Source organism: Strix uralensis, chromosome 1, assembly GCF_047716275.1.
Source record: "Strix uralensis isolate ZFMK-TIS-50842 chromosome 1, bStrUra1, whole genome shotgun sequence".
In the NCBI taxonomy this organism is placed as follows: Eukaryota; Metazoa; Chordata; class Aves; order Strigiformes; family Strigidae; genus Strix; species Strix uralensis.
The window spans coordinates 53,035,668-53,050,915 of NC_133972.1; the positions used below are offsets into that span (position 1 = coordinate 53,035,668).

Below are 15,248 nucleotides of genomic sequence, written 5' to 3' on the forward strand. Positions count from 1 at the left end.
TCTTGGCATGCTGTATATTTGCAGTTGTTTATCCAACTCTTACCCACCTCTTACTGATAGTATCTGAGCACAGAGATTACAGGCTCTCCCAGTGGAGAGTGAGATTCCAGAGGTTTTATGTTATTAGCAGAAGCAAGGGCAGCATGCAGCAGTGGTTGAGCTTTATCAACATAGAGTGACAAGATGGAGACCTCAGCAGTTTTCATTATTCCTTTAGAAGATCAGTGTCTGTGTAAACCAGTCCAATGCACCTAGTCCTTCAAGTCATCATAATACAGGTATTACTCGATTAAGAATTCCAAGGTTAGAATCTTAAGACTATGTGTATGCTAGTAAACCAAACAGAGCCAGTGAACAGTAGCTGAAACACTCCACAGGACTGCCCATTCTAATTAATTGTTAGCGTGCCTCCCTGGGACAGTTGTGGACCATGTCAGCTAGCAGTCTCCCAGAAATACCTAGTCACACTGCAAGGGAAAGCACAGGCCAGCGATGGTTTCCAACAAGCTCTGTGGAAAGATGCAACCTTATTTTTACCAGGAGGTTAAAAGAGTTGTGAAGTATAGAGTTTAGCTGTATAGACCTGAGTCATGCTATGTCACTTGCCCTTAGGGCTAGAGAAGGGTGCTGGCACTTTTTTTTTTAACTAATATATATATGTAGCCTTAGAACTAGAACAGTACAATAACATCCTTAGGGTAAAGCCACACGGATGCTGTAAGATATATCTTTCTTACCTTCTGCAGCAGTCTTTGTTTATTTTTTTGCTCTAGTAGGTGACATAAGTGCTGAAGGAGGAAAATTCAGCCCATGTTCCGACTTAATGCAACTTCTTCAGAGCTTGTTCCATGCCAAGGGTGAAAGGGGAAACAAGGACATACTGCGAAAAAGTCAACAACCTTTATAATAATCATATGGTTACACTGGGAGCATGAATAAGATGGTTCAGCATAGTTTTCAGTTTAGATGAGATGTAAGCATTTTGGTAGGTTGCCTTCTTTCATCTTCCATAGGTAACTTGGCACACACTAAAAGCAAAACTACAATCAGTTACCAAATGTGGACCCCACAGAAATCCATCAGTCATACAAAGGTAATAAAACTGATTTTGTGATTCTGCATTGAACCGTAATTTAAACTAGAAAGGCAATACTGTTACCGGTACTAAAAGTAAGCAAGTAACCCCTTCCTTGGTTTTTCTCCCTCTCCTATTTTCTTTTCTGTTTAGCTGGATATCTTTGTGTTGTGCAATTCATATTCCTTCCGTGAGGTAAAAACCTAACATTTCCCTTCTTTCTGGCTATAGTTTTATAACAAATTCAGGGGAAAAAAATTATTATTTCCTAGCTGTATTGTAGCAAAAAGAGAAATTAAAATATCGGTGTGGAGTATAGTCAAGTTCCTCAGAGAACTACCAGTTGTCTAAGTAGTAGTGATGATGAAATAACAGACAGGACCTCAGACATTGTCAGGTTATTTGTGGCAGCTATTTAGATGCTCCGTCATCAAATTGTGTCTTCTGTGTGTGAATGTTTGTGTATTGTGTAGCAAAGTAATGTAACGCTGGTGTAACTGATTTGTGCTAGTGATCATGCTGTAACTTTTTCTGTTTAGAGTACTTCTTTTTTTATTAATTATGTTCTCTGAGGGGTGCTTTATTATGGCATTGGTAAGGGCACTGGAGGCTCAGCAGAGATAAGAAGTGTCATTTTCTTTCTTCATCTTTATAGAATGAAACAGGAGATACCGGACATCATCCAAGAGAGACAACCAGCATGAAAACACAGACAGTCGCTTCTTATTTTAGAGTAAGATATAAGATCTTTTAATAATTTTTTTCTAGAGTAGAATAAATGTTTATTCTTTCAACTTTTGAAATGCACCTGTTGACTTAGAGTCAACAGTGATCCATTTAGAGTTTGTGAACTGCATATATGGTGCAGTGGTCTGTGCAGTACAAATATCTAGAGAAGATTGTGATGTTTCATCTTTAATTGTACTTGATTACACAGCCACATTTCTGTCATGATGATGGATGATGATTGATATTAATCTTTCACTTGCTTGTTTCTCCACCAAGGGAGATAAAGGTTGGACATGAGTGGCATAGCATTTCTTTAAGAGTTTAAGAAGCAAGAGGGCAAAGTTAATTTGAAGCAGGAGCTCCAGAGAAAGATCTCAATGGTCACTGCTCAGAGGCTGTCCTGAGTCCATCCTTGTGGCTCCTTCAGCAGTGCTCTTGACCTTCCCAAGCACTGGCTATGCTGCTGGTCCTGCAATATAAAATAGCTGTGAAGAGCATCCTTTCCTCCAAGTGGTGCACAGAGTTGGTTCACCTGGGCTCAGCTCTGAATTTCCAACTCTTATTTAGTCATCTCTCCCAGCAAAAACTTAAAGATGGCTGAGGTGATGTTCATGACCCATGAGAGTTTATTTACACCTATGACAGAGAACAGTAAGGAGCAAGATCTCTGTTTAATAGATACAATTGCACAGCTTTGTGGACTGTGAAGGATAATTTCAACCTAGGTATCATGGCGATCCAAAGCTGCATGGTATTTTAAAGTTCTAGGTGGAAAAATTTATTGAATCTCATTCAAACCTAATGTCTGTGATTCAGTGCATTACCAGCACATCTATCATCAGAGGCTGCAAATGAATTACTTATATTTACACTTTTCTGTTATTATTTTCTGTAGTGGAAATCCCTGCTCAGATCATGCTAGCTAATGCTCTTAAATGAAGATTCAGCTTCAGCCCCACTGGTTTACTCATACACAGAAGTCTATGGGTGATTGAGAAAAGCATCTGCCACCTCAGCCTGAATGGAAAAAAAAAATTATCCATTAGCGTGTCCTACTTGTTTGTGTTCGATTGGCACACTAGTGATGAGGCTAATTAAGCACTTTGCTGCATGGTGCAGCGTCTGTCCAGAATGGAATTGCACATTTTAATAGGAAACATATGGCTCTTGACGTCCTACACTAGTTTCCCGTATCCAACCTACTGCTGAACTGCATTACCTCCTGGCTGCCTCTTTCTATTGAGTCAGGTTGAATCTTGAGGAATGAGCCTCTTCATTTGTGTTTTAATACAATCCTTCCATGAAGCAATTTTACAAAACATGTGACGTGGGAAAAGTGCAAATTTGAAATTGTGATTTTGTGTACTTCTAGTTTTGCCTTCCTCAAAAGTTTCCTCTTGGCACGGCAGCTATAGTATCATCATCAGCCTGTACAATAAACAGGATGTGCTAGATCAGAGCAGTTTGAGCAGCTCCTCTTCTGGGGTGGCCTTAGTTTCCTCCAGTCTAATGAAGGGATGGCAATATTTACTGGCTTGGTGCTCTTCCACTTCCCATCCGTAGACAGATGATTTACTTTCTGTGTGAGTAAGGATCTTCAAATAGGTGACAACAGAAAAAAGAAAAAGCGGGCTATAATTACCTAGCAAGGTTCCAAGAGAAGCAAATAAGTATAAGGAGACATGTTAGACATTATGGCAGTTTGTGAGAATGTTCTGAGTGGAATTTGGTACATCCATTTTCAATCACTGTTTCTCTCAAGTAGCATACACTAGTAACTTAGAGATCTTATCAAAGCTAGAATTGTTGTTGGGTCATTTACTTCATCTACCATTAAAGTACCAACTTACTGGTAAATGGATTTGGACATGATTCTGATCATATGCAATAAAATTTCAGCTACACATGGAGCTCTATACAAGTTTTATGAATATCCTGGTGGCAGATGTCTTGTTACTTTCTTGCAGTATTCTCTGATGGATTTGTTATCCAAAATGGTCGTCGGCCAGCCTCATTTTGTCAGGTGCATCAAGCCAAACAATGACCGGCAGGCAAACAAGTTTGATAAAGAAAAAGTGTTGGTTCAGCTGCGTTACACAGGAATTCTGGAGACAGCAAGAATTCGAAGACAGGGTTATTCACACCGTATACTGTTCGCTAACTTCATAAAACGGTAACATTGATGTGAAGAAGCCTTTTTCTCTCCTATCATTGCTGCCAGTGTTTGCTAAGCATCAGCAGTGTCTTTGGCATGGTCTTTAAAGAAAAAACACAAAGACATTTCCTGTGACAAAGAAGATTACAGACTGGATGACAAAGTGTAGTTCAGGCACAAGATTAGTGACCTGTTTTGGATGATTGTTTCAGGCTCCTTGCACATTTGGGTAAAAATTGTCTTGCTTGTAATATGAAAGTTTTCTTCAAAGACTTGAGGTTTAGAAATGCAGTGCTTCAAATTACAGCCAAGAATTTGGAGCAATAGCATCCAAGGAGGACTACGGTTCTCTAGCTCCTGACATTCAGCACTGTGCAGCATCTGCTTTGTGCAGGGTGGATGATAATTTGGTATTGCTAATCTAGGACTGAGAAGTTCATTAAGTGCATAGGTTTTTTTAAAATACAATTTCTAAGTATTAGTCACTTATTAAGAAGAAGAGTAATGAACTCACTATGATTTTATAATTCCTTTAACTATCTCTTCTTCCTCCACCCCAAAAAAATAATTCTGAGCACTTAATCTGTATTTCTCTTTTACAAATAAAGACCCTGAGTATTTGCCTCAATCAGAACTGAGATTTGTGGAATGGAGATCAAAACTGGGAAGAAGCAAGCAACACCCATTCAGACAGAAGCACTTAAAACTAATAGTGCACTAGAAACAGAGAGCTAGCAGCAGAGTGCTGCAGGTGCACGAGGAAAGAGAGGAAGAACAAAGTGATGTTTTTATAACACTGTTTCTGGAAAGAATAATCCTGGGACTGTTACTGTTTTGGAAGAGTACAGCATGAGAAAAGGTAGTTATCACTGCATCAAGATGTGCGTGGCTTTTGGCCACTGCTCATTATAAAAAATTTTACTGTTCAGGTAAAAGAGAGGAAAGCAGTGAACATAACGGGGTAGCTCTCCAGAGAGCGTGCTCCTGATTACAGTGAGGCTGTGCAGATCTCCAGCACTGAGGATTATAGCTCTCAGACACAAAGGAATTTTTATTAAGTATCTATCTCCTTGTCGTTCTTTTTCTTAATAGTTGAGAGTTACAGGTAGACCTGGGATAATGGCAAAATTATTTTGTTAGAATAAAAATAAGCCAATTTATTGTGTAGTAAAAGGAAATAAAAAGGAACTGTAGGAATTGGTGATAATGCAGGAATCAACATTGTCTCTTTTTTTGTTATTCCATGAGGAAATTGTTACTGTTATTTAAAGCTGGTACAACCCAAGCTTTGTGTATAAAGGCTAAATAACAAGAAAAAAAGCAGAATGTACTGTCAGAGAGCACACATAATTTGTGTAATTTTCCTCAATTAAAAAAAAAAACAAGATAGGTATGATTCATTTTGTTATGAAGCATTTTGGAAAGTCCTGGAACACACAAGAACTTTCCTACACAGCAGCTGAGCTGGTACGTTACAGGTAATTTTTATGTGTGAGCATCCTGACCTCTTTTCCTAGTCAGAATTAATTCTGAGTAATGAGTTTGTCAGATTAAATGCTTATGTATGATATGTCATAACGGCACGTATATGTTCCAAAAGGATCTGCAAAGCTGAATCCAAGGAGGTAATAAGAACTGGGATGCATTTCACATCATGCTAACTATCTCAAAGGATGGTCTAGCATATGAGATAAGATACCAAATTTTCATGACATTTCTAGATATGAAATAAGATAATTTAGGCAGAAAAAGTTTAAAAATATTTTTATTTTGCCACTGAAATCACTTTCACAGAACACAGAGAGCCAGAGCAGCAAAGAACTGCTGCACAGCTCTACTTGGGTTGCATAGTTTTTAAAAGCCTTCTGGTGTTGATATAGAATTAAACAACCCTCCAGGGTGTGCAACATGTCACTCATCCACTTTTGATTGAGTTTCTCAGTACTGCATATAAATCATAGCAATTTCTTTCATATGCTGCTTTGTTTTTTTCAGTGCTATGTTTTCTTTCATGCAACTGTTTTTATTACTTAAATGAATGGTTTAAATGTATTTGCATCTATTGCTCACTATTAATGGAATAAAGAATCATATATTTGTCTTTAGGTATTACCTCATCTGTTACAAAACAAATGATGATCCTCCAGTCAGCCCAGAAACCTGTGCTGCCATCTTGGAAAAAGCCCACCTTGACAACTGGGTTCTTGGAAAAACGAAAGTAATTTTTTAATATACTGTATCTGCATTATTGCAGTATGTCATTGTTAACTTATTAAGTAATTTGTTTTCTCACCCATTTGGTTTGAGTAGCTCTTGGTCTCTATTGTTTTTAAAAAAACATGCTTTGCTGGGTACTGTTCCCTGATATCTGGCTGAAATTCTGACCCTGTAAAGTGTTAAAGTTCAGATGAGCTTTAGTGAGGCCACAGTGCAAAGCAGCCTGTGACAACAACGCTGCCTTCATTTCCTCTCAAAAAATGTGGTAGTAAGGATCCCAGTGAGGTTAGTCCAAGCTTCCTTAAGGAAAATAAGTTATACTTCTTCCGTGAGGCAATCAGACTCACAAAGGCAGAGGAAGAGGTTTTGTCTTTCCAGCCTGAGACCTCTGTAGCAGACTTTGAGCACTGGGGGAAGAGATAACCAGATAATCCCATATATGTGAAGTGGGGGGAATACTTTATTATAAGAGGACCATATGTCTGTTCCCATACTCCTGCTTTTGGTGCTAGCTCACTAGCCTTCCCAGTGTGCCAGAGGAACACACCCCCCCACCCCCCAGTTGACAGATCTCAGAAGGTCTGCCAGAGAAAAGAAGCATCAGACAAGTACTGCACCAAGTCTCTCGATCTGCTAGTGTAACAGAAGTGCCCAGGAAGGATATGGATAAGGATACGGATAGAGAGAAGGATGGATCCTAAACTATTTGAAATTACCTCAGTGTAGAAGAAACAACTGTTCTTCTGAGACATCTTCCTGGATAGGTGGGACAGAAGCCATGAATTTACCTCCTCCTCAACCTTTCTTTCCCTCTGCTGTCTTAGTGAGGCTAATGGAAAACATGCAGTCAAAGGAAGCATATCTTGAGATGTGAGATCTATAGCTTACATTTACTTTAATTAGGGTTAACCTGTATCTATACCAAGTGATCAGGATTGGGGGGATTCTGCAAAATAAGCATAATTATTGTCTTAATTGCACAAGCTCTTTCTACAGTTTATTTTATCCTAATACACACCAGGAATGTGTTTGTAGCCCTTGTGCTGGACTAGTTTTTCAGGGGTTATATGAGCTTCATGCTTGATAAAAGCAATTTAGTAAATAAAGAATGTCTTAGATTTAAAATTGGAAAGCAGAGAGGTTGAAGGTTCCAGATTTGGATCATGTTTATGTAACACATCAGATTTGTGAGGTTAGCAAAACTGTCAGCCTCATAGTTTTGAAAACAGATTTATAGTGACAGACTGAAGTTTTGCATTGGGACTTTAAAACACCTTCCCATGAAAGAATAAATAAGCAGGGACGGACAAAAATGTTGAAAGGGAGAGTAAGGTAAACTTAATATCCTAAACAGTCAAAATGCTATCTTTAACAAGAATGATCCTTTAGGTACTACAGCTAAAGAGTCTATTCATCATTTGAAAACAGCTTGTAACTCTTGTTGATGTTAAATGGATTGAGCGAATAAAGGGCCTGGGTGGGTAACTAAAACTTGTCTGCCTACTCTTTTTAAGGTATTCCTCAAATACTATCATGTGGAGCAGCTAAATCTAATGCGGAAGGAGACAGTTGACATGATTATTTTGATTCAAGCTTGTGTCAGAGGGTGGCTGGGTTCAAGGAGATACAAAAAGATAAAGGAACAAAGGGAACAAAGTGCTATTAAAATACAGTCAGGTAATAGCTTTAAAACATTTAACATTTTGCTTAAAGCTAGTGCATGTGTACAGTTGATAGATGGATGTGCATGCTGGATGTGGATTTTGCTGTTTTCCTGCTGTTACATTTGACAAAATATCTTATACGTGTTGCTATCTGTTCTTATGAAGAAAAATTTCTTTTAACCAGGATGTGACAATCTCTTTATTGAAGTTACGTTTATCAATGTTACATTTAAAAGGCAATTTTAACAATGTAAGGATGTGATTGCACAGATGATAGTTACTAATAATATTCTGACGTGCTCTGACAAGGTTGTATGATATAATAATGAAAATAAAATGTTTTAACTGGCCTAGATAATAAGACCAATTACACTGTTGATGGAGACATCAGCTGAAATTTTTAATACGTTTCAAACATCATCTTGTACTACATTCTCATTCTCTTGTGTTTTGTATTAATTTCATTCATAATAACTTTACACACCAGAAAACATAGTTTTTATGTAGATTTACTGCTCGAGCTTGTTTGCCATTGTTTTTGAAAGAGAAAGCCTGCAAAAAATTTATGAATATTTTAATGGGTGTCAGTAATTTCTTCCAGACTTTTTTTATTCTTACAGCCCTTCGTGTACCTAATGGATTATTTAAATTTTGACATCTCTTTTCAGCTTACAGGGGTTTTGTTGCTCGTAAAGAATACAGAAATGCAAAACGTAATAAAAAAGTGGAAGAATATATTACTAGACTTCAAGCAAGTAAGAATTGTTTGCTTTCATGACTTCCAATGTGCTATCCATATACAACATGTTGATCTAGATTCTTTGCTATTACCTAGCTACACTGACTATGCTCATTTACCCTTTCTAAGGTATAATTTATCTATTATATATCTATATACAGTGGTTGAAATGGGTCAATGTATTTGGTTATCTGTACCTTAAAGTGGCTTAGAGGCACTTTCCACAGCTGTGAAGTGGGCTAGTTAAATGCCATAGCAAGCTTTTTCACTCCTAGTCTGATATGTCTAAGTATTACAGCTGGTATTGTTGAAGCCTCATATGACATTGTCTGCATATAATGTGTATGTGCATGTTGTTTATTAGGAATAGGTTTTGTTACATACCAGTAATAATTATGTTTGAGAAGACTACCACCTGTAATTTCACTCCGATTCTTTTCTGACATCTCTCAATCCAACCTAGCAAAATATTCCTTCTCTTTTGCAGAAATAATCACCTTGGCCCCAGACATATGCATCCCTTTTTCCTCCCTATATTTCTTTCTGTCTCCTCCATCCCTGCAGAGATGTCCCCAAGCCAGATGTAGTCCAGGCAGCTCTGAAATCAGCAGCAGTACAACTAGAGAGGGACAGGTCTGAAAACAGCTGGCACAAATCTGCACAGCACTTTCAGTAATTACAAAGGTGGCAACCCCACATATAAGGTAGTTCTGCCAGTACCTAAGCTATCTAGATTTAAACTATCTCAGATGTGCCTTCATGAGTGTATACCAACACCAGTGCTGGTTTTAATCAGTCAGATGCATCTGTTAATTCCACTGAGCCAATGTTAGTGCGTACTGAAGAGCACTTCACTGCAGTTGGTATAACTTCATCAGTGTAGAAAACAATCTTAAAACCAAAATAAAATCCAGTGATGTGCCAAAAATACACATCTGAAAGTTGTCGGTTATATTAGGATATTTAGCAAATGCAAAAGTATGAATTTACCACTTTGCTCTGTTTGTTGATCTCCCCAATGTTTCTTCTTGTCCACGTTCTCCGTCTTGTGGGCAGTTTCAACTTTTTTCAGTGCACAAGAAGCCAGAACAAAATGGAAGTCCATTTTTACTTAGCTCTCTCAGTCTTTTTTCCCCCCATTTATTTCTAAAGCAATACAAAATTCCTCTTCCAGTTTGAAAACAAAGCTTAGACAGCTACTATCTCATAACAAAGTTCTCGGAAAACTTGAAAGGTGAACCAGAATAAGTCTAAAAAGGACAGACTTAGCTTATATTGGCATGTCCATTGACATATTTCAAAATAACTCCTGTTGAGTTGCTTTTGTATGGAAATGGAATAAGGATTGGCTCAGAAGTCCAAGAAACTCTAGAAGTATTTCAAGTGCTTTACAATTTGCACTTTTCTAAGGCCCTGTCAGACTGCAGTATAAAAAGCAATTGTGCCACTTCCAATAAGTATTTGGGTTCCTTTGCCCTATATCCAATTATCAAGATGTAATTTATGTCCCTTTTATACAGTGCTTCTTATGTCCCTTTTATACAGTGCTTCTTACACTGACCTACTGCATCTAGTAGAGTCCAAGTTGATCTAAACTACAAGTAGGGACTGCTAAAGCAAATAGAACCTAGCATCAGGTTGTATGAATGTGTTAGAATAGACTGCTTATGCTCCCTTCCCATTCTTAAGTGAGCTTGACCTTTTCCTGTGATACAAAACACTCAGCAGAGTTGGACTAAGAGCTCCCATATCTACCATCTCCTCAGGGTATTTAAATCACCTGAATCCTCTATCCCCATAGTCTTGGTACTGCATTTGGAATTAGAGTTCAACAAAAATATTTTGACAAAATACTATGTTCTTTTTATTTTGTCAGGGATTAGTGGATTTATGCTGAATCCCTGGAACTGCAGAATTGTCCATATCACAGCACTGTGAAGACTGTGCCAGTTCCCCTTAGGAAATTATTTGCAAGTTCAGGAATTTTTGAAGCAACATTCTGAATGCAATTCAGTCTCTGATTAAGACACTTCAGTGTAGATGTCTGAAAGTGACCTAGGTGTCTAAACTCCTCTTATAGTCAGCAGAGCCTAGAGTTTGATTCATTTTACTCAAAACTATGAAATGCTCAGCTCATTTGCCCCCATGTTGTTATCTAGTGTCATTTGAGATGCCCTAGGTTATCTTGCCTGGCCTCTGGCTTTATTTCATGTGGTATACCCAACTTTCTCCAGAAAGTACCATCTGTCTTGTTCTTTTCTGCCAGCTCCATGTAGACGCCTTGGCTATCCTGGAGCCCTTCAGATGACACTAGATACCTATGTGCCAGCAACTGCATCAAGCCCCTAGTGACTAGTCAGCACGTACATGTCTCAGGGAAGACCCATGTTTGAGTCCTTATTCATCCTGGTTCAGACCAGAAACTTGAACTTGTGCCACCCACAAAGCACAAGTAGCAAGTACCCTTGCCACAGTGCACCTGGTTACTGTGGAGCTTAGCACATCTTTCATGCTGAGCTTTTTTCTTTTGAATAATGAGTCTTTGCAGAAGGAGCATGAGCTAAGTCTTCTGTAACCGCTGAGCTATAAATTTTTCAGTTTTATTCTGATCCATTGAATATTCAGCTAATTCCAAGCCTGTGCCAGAAGAGAGCCTGGTAATCTCTATAGCTTGATAATCAGGCATTTCCCAGGGAAGTGAAAGACTGAGTCAAATCAATTGCCTGAACCAGGCAAAGCAGGTACATGAAGCTGAGAGCACTGTGTTCTAGAGGCACTTCTATAGCACTATGCTTCTGCTTCATTCTGCATCTTCCTGTATTTTCTTTAGCCCAATAAAATACAAAGAAAGAGCTTGGTTGTATCCTCATGTAGAATGGGTACAGCTTTCTGAAATCTCAAAAAAGTTTTGTGGGACAGAATAATTTCAGATGAAATGTAATCATAATAACCACCCCGATCCGTATTTCCTTATTGTTTTTTTGTCTAATGCTCTTATCATTTGACTCTCTGAAATGTGTGGGACACCCATTGCTTGTTGCCTAAGGTCGTTTTGTATTACAATTTGTATCAGTTGCCAGAGGATACTTACTCAGGAAGAAGAGAAAAGAACTAACTGAGACAAGAAACAAAGCAGCAATAACAGTTCAGTCTCACTACAAGGGATATAAGGAGAGGAAGACCTTCGAAAGGAGGAGGTAGTATTATTTTCTATCTCTTATATCACTCAAATGTGTCCCTTTTCAGTAACTACACTGCTGAAGAACAGCAGTGTAAGCTAAAAGTGAAGCAAATTAGGATTATTCTAGATATGTATGCAGAGATAATGTACATTTATGTGGAGGTTTTTAATGTCAGTAGCCAATTTTCTCATATTTTTAAGCCGAGGGAATAAAGGCATATTTAGGGGAAAGATCAACAATATTGTGCTTACCCATAATGTTAATGTAATTTGTAGATGAGTCCGTTTTTGGAACTAACTCATCATAAAAACACTCAGACAAGAGCGAGAAATAGACATCTGCAAGGAACTGTTCTTCTCATTTTAACTCACTGAGATAAGCATACGTGATAGGGAACCCAGATGTCTTGCTCAGATCAAACAGCTGAAAGTTAGGTGAGATGAATCACAGATCTACATATCTCTGCAATGTGGCTGTAGTTCCAATCTCTGAAATGGAGCTAGTAAAACTTTGCTCATCACCATTGTTTTTTCATGATAGCATTTAAGTGCATGGAGACTAGTCCAGAGAGGTGCAAAACAGCTCTGAAGGAGTCCAGAGTCTTTCAGAGGGAAGGAACAGGGTCACAAATTTCACCTGGCACTTAAGTTTTCTTGATAGTAACAAAGACAGTGTAGGGAATAGGTCTTTTAAATTTGACCTGCACCTATGCCCAGGATCATTCTTTTTGCATTCCTAGTATGACTTGAGGCAGTTTTCGTTTATGAATACATTTAGGATTCTGTATATTTATACATATTTGACGTGCTAAAAAGTTTCTGCCTTATGCTTTTGTTAACATTTCAATTAATTCTTTACTGTTTTATCAGCTTTCAAGCAGCCTAGATTGTCCCCCTAGCAATTTTCTGTGAAGAGTTTAACAGGGATGTCCCTTTTCACTTGAAGAAATAATAATCATCAGAAAGACAAAGATTGTTTTGCTATCTTTAATTCCAGCTATATGCACTAAATCCTTCCCACGTTGCAATGTGTCAAATTACCATTTAGTACACAAACACCACTAAAGGTAGTTGTAAAGTTGTCACTATCCTTCATCTCCTTCAGCCATAATTTTTTCCCAAAACTATTCCATTCAGGGAATCGCTTAGAAAGAAACAAACTGAAAATGAAGCATCCGTTAGCGAACGGGAAAAGGATGAAGAACTTCAAGAGAATGAGGAAAGTCCAGCTGGAGTGAAACGTGCCCTTCCTAAAACAGAAGAAGAAGCAGCTGTCATTGTTCAGAGCAATTACAGAGGCTACAGAGTCCGTAAAAAAATAAAGGAACAGTGCAGAAAAATAGAAGAGGAGGAATTATCTGCTGTGGAATTCCTTGAAGCACAACTGCAGCCAGCTCAAAATGATACACTGGAAGAAGCAGCGAACGACGAGACTCAAGATGAAGCTGATGCTGTTACTGACAGCGAGTGCTCTGGGTACAGTGACACAAGGAATGTACAGGAGCAACAAAAAACATCTACTGAAGGAAAGAAAGCTTCTGTGAAGCAGAACCCTGCATTAGAACATGTCGGTGAAGGTGAAGAACAGGCCTCTTGGGAAAAGTTGTCCAGCAAATCTTCTGTCAAAATCACAGCTGAACCTAGTCCCCAGAAAGAGCAAGATAATCAACACAGACTCAGTGCAGATGGGCAAAATCAAGAATCTGCTGTGGTCCAGCCCAGGACTGACAGGGATGTTGAAAGAAACTACCTGAAACATGAAGCAGTGATGCCTACAGGATGTAAAGGAATTATAAGAGAAGAGTCACTAAGAGGCTCACGGAAGCAAGTTGAGGTAGAAAAACAAGGTTCAGAAGACAAAGAGAAGGCAGCAGTAGTTATTCAGAGCAGTTACCGGGGTTACAGAAGGAGGGGAGAACTCAGGAAAGAAGGGAAACTACCTTGTAAAAGTCAAGAGAAAGCTATAAAGGAGCCAACAGATGCTGTACACGTTCAAAATAATGATCCCCAGACAACAAAATATAGGGAAAGCACTGATACGGAGGTTGAAGACCCTAAAATACTGAAGGGAGGCTCAGAGAAAGAGGCTTGTGATTTGGCAGCCTTTTCGCGGCAGGTAAGAAGCCTATAAGCTACGTATGTTGAGCATAATACTCTGAGCAATGACAGAATGGCAGTTACTTTCCTGGCTTCAGTGGCATCAAGGTTTTGCTCTCTAAACTAAGACTGAGATTTTCTAATGAGTGTTCTTTAAAAATGTGTATTTTGGGCTGCAAGAGAAAATACGCTTTTCGGGAAGGAGGGAAAGACAAAGTTAGAGCACTGGTAAAAAATGATGTTAGTTTTAACCTGGTTTAGCTTAAATGCAGAAACTTTGCCTTTGTTGAAATGTGCATTTACCAGGCAAGGCTCTTAATTCAGTAAACTTGTGAAATGTCTATAACTGAAACTAAAAGTGGCTGTGTCAATGTCAAGGACCCACACATGTGCCGAGAAGTATGCCTACAGCTGTAGAACCTATTTTGCATCATCAAGGCACCGTCTGCTCACACGTGTAAAAAAATATGAAGTAGCTTCAGGACTGGGCTGCAATGTGGAGCTTCCTGTGTGTCATTTTATTTCACCTGTTTTTTTCTTTTTTAAGGGGAGGGGAGGTAAATGTGGTAGGGGTCTACACTGCAGTAGGTGGAGCAATACCTTTTAAATTCATTCTGTAGTCCACAATTTTACCTTTGATTACCTTGGAATGTGTATACTTATTTATATAATAATGTAAAATCCTGTGTTATGTTTTTCAGATATCAAAATTATCCGAAGACTACTTAGCATTGCAGCAAAAATTGAATGAAATGATATTGTCACATCAGCTGAAACCCATCATGTTGTCCAAAGATAAGCAAGCTAACGGCCAACTTCCTTCTCATGTTTGTCAGTCAGGTAATGTTGAACCTTACTGTTAGCAGAATTTTCATTTGTAAACAGGACTGTGAAGAAGCAACTCCGAGTTGTGTTTTTAAAGGCCGAGGAACTAGTAGGTGAGTTAGCTCTGGCTTCTTGTATAACTCAGGCTGTACATTTTTGTACTAAGCTCCATATCAGTACATGTCTGGAATACATTCCAAAGAAATATCCAAGCCTGGTTGGGATTTACGTATTTACTATTTTTCTTGGTATTTTGTTTTAGTGCTGCTTAAGATTGGTGAATGAATCATTGTGAGACCTAGACATAGCATCTCTAGGAATAGTTTTATTTGGTAAAAATTCCACACTGGCTCTTTTTTACTCATATGTTGCTCAGTTGTGTGTGCTAGTGGTACTATGTCAAACAATTTACCAATGTTTGTCACATACATGCTAAGTAAAGTTTTAGCTATCCACAGATGCAATTGAGGCTATCAAAACTTGTAACTCCTACCCATGTTGGTGGGTATATCCTTAAAATTACACGTAAAGTTTTATTAATAAATTAGTGTCCATTTAACTCACAT

The 15,248-nt window shown here is 38.4% G+C and overlaps 1 protein-coding gene across 4 annotated transcripts in view; it reads left to right on the forward strand.

Moving 5' to 3' along the window:
- Positions 1-15,248, forward strand: part of MYO3A (myosin IIIA) — a 125,030-nt gene that overhangs the window by 91,973 nt on the left and 17,809 nt on the right. The window contains exons 23-32 of one of the 4 annotated variants that reach the window (XM_074866401.1): positions 1,014-1,093; positions 1,229-1,270; positions 1,731-1,808; positions 3,772-3,977; positions 6,066-6,177; positions 7,691-7,853; positions 8,509-8,595; positions 11,653-11,776; positions 12,898-13,876; positions 14,559-14,697. In XM_074866401.1, the coding sequence (XP_074722502.1) occupies positions 1,014-1,093; positions 1,229-1,270; positions 1,731-1,808; positions 3,772-3,977; positions 6,066-6,177; positions 7,691-7,853; positions 8,509-8,595; positions 11,653-11,776; positions 12,898-13,876; positions 14,559-14,697 (2,010 nt within the window). Of the gene's footprint in view, positions 1-1,013; positions 1,094-1,228; positions 1,271-1,730; positions 1,809-3,771; positions 3,978-6,065; positions 6,178-7,690; positions 7,854-8,508; positions 8,596-11,652; positions 11,777-12,897; positions 13,877-14,558; positions 14,698-15,248 lie in introns of those variants that run through there. The other 3 variants (XR_012628692.1, XR_012628693.1, XR_012628694.1) reach the window with 3 other exon arrangements.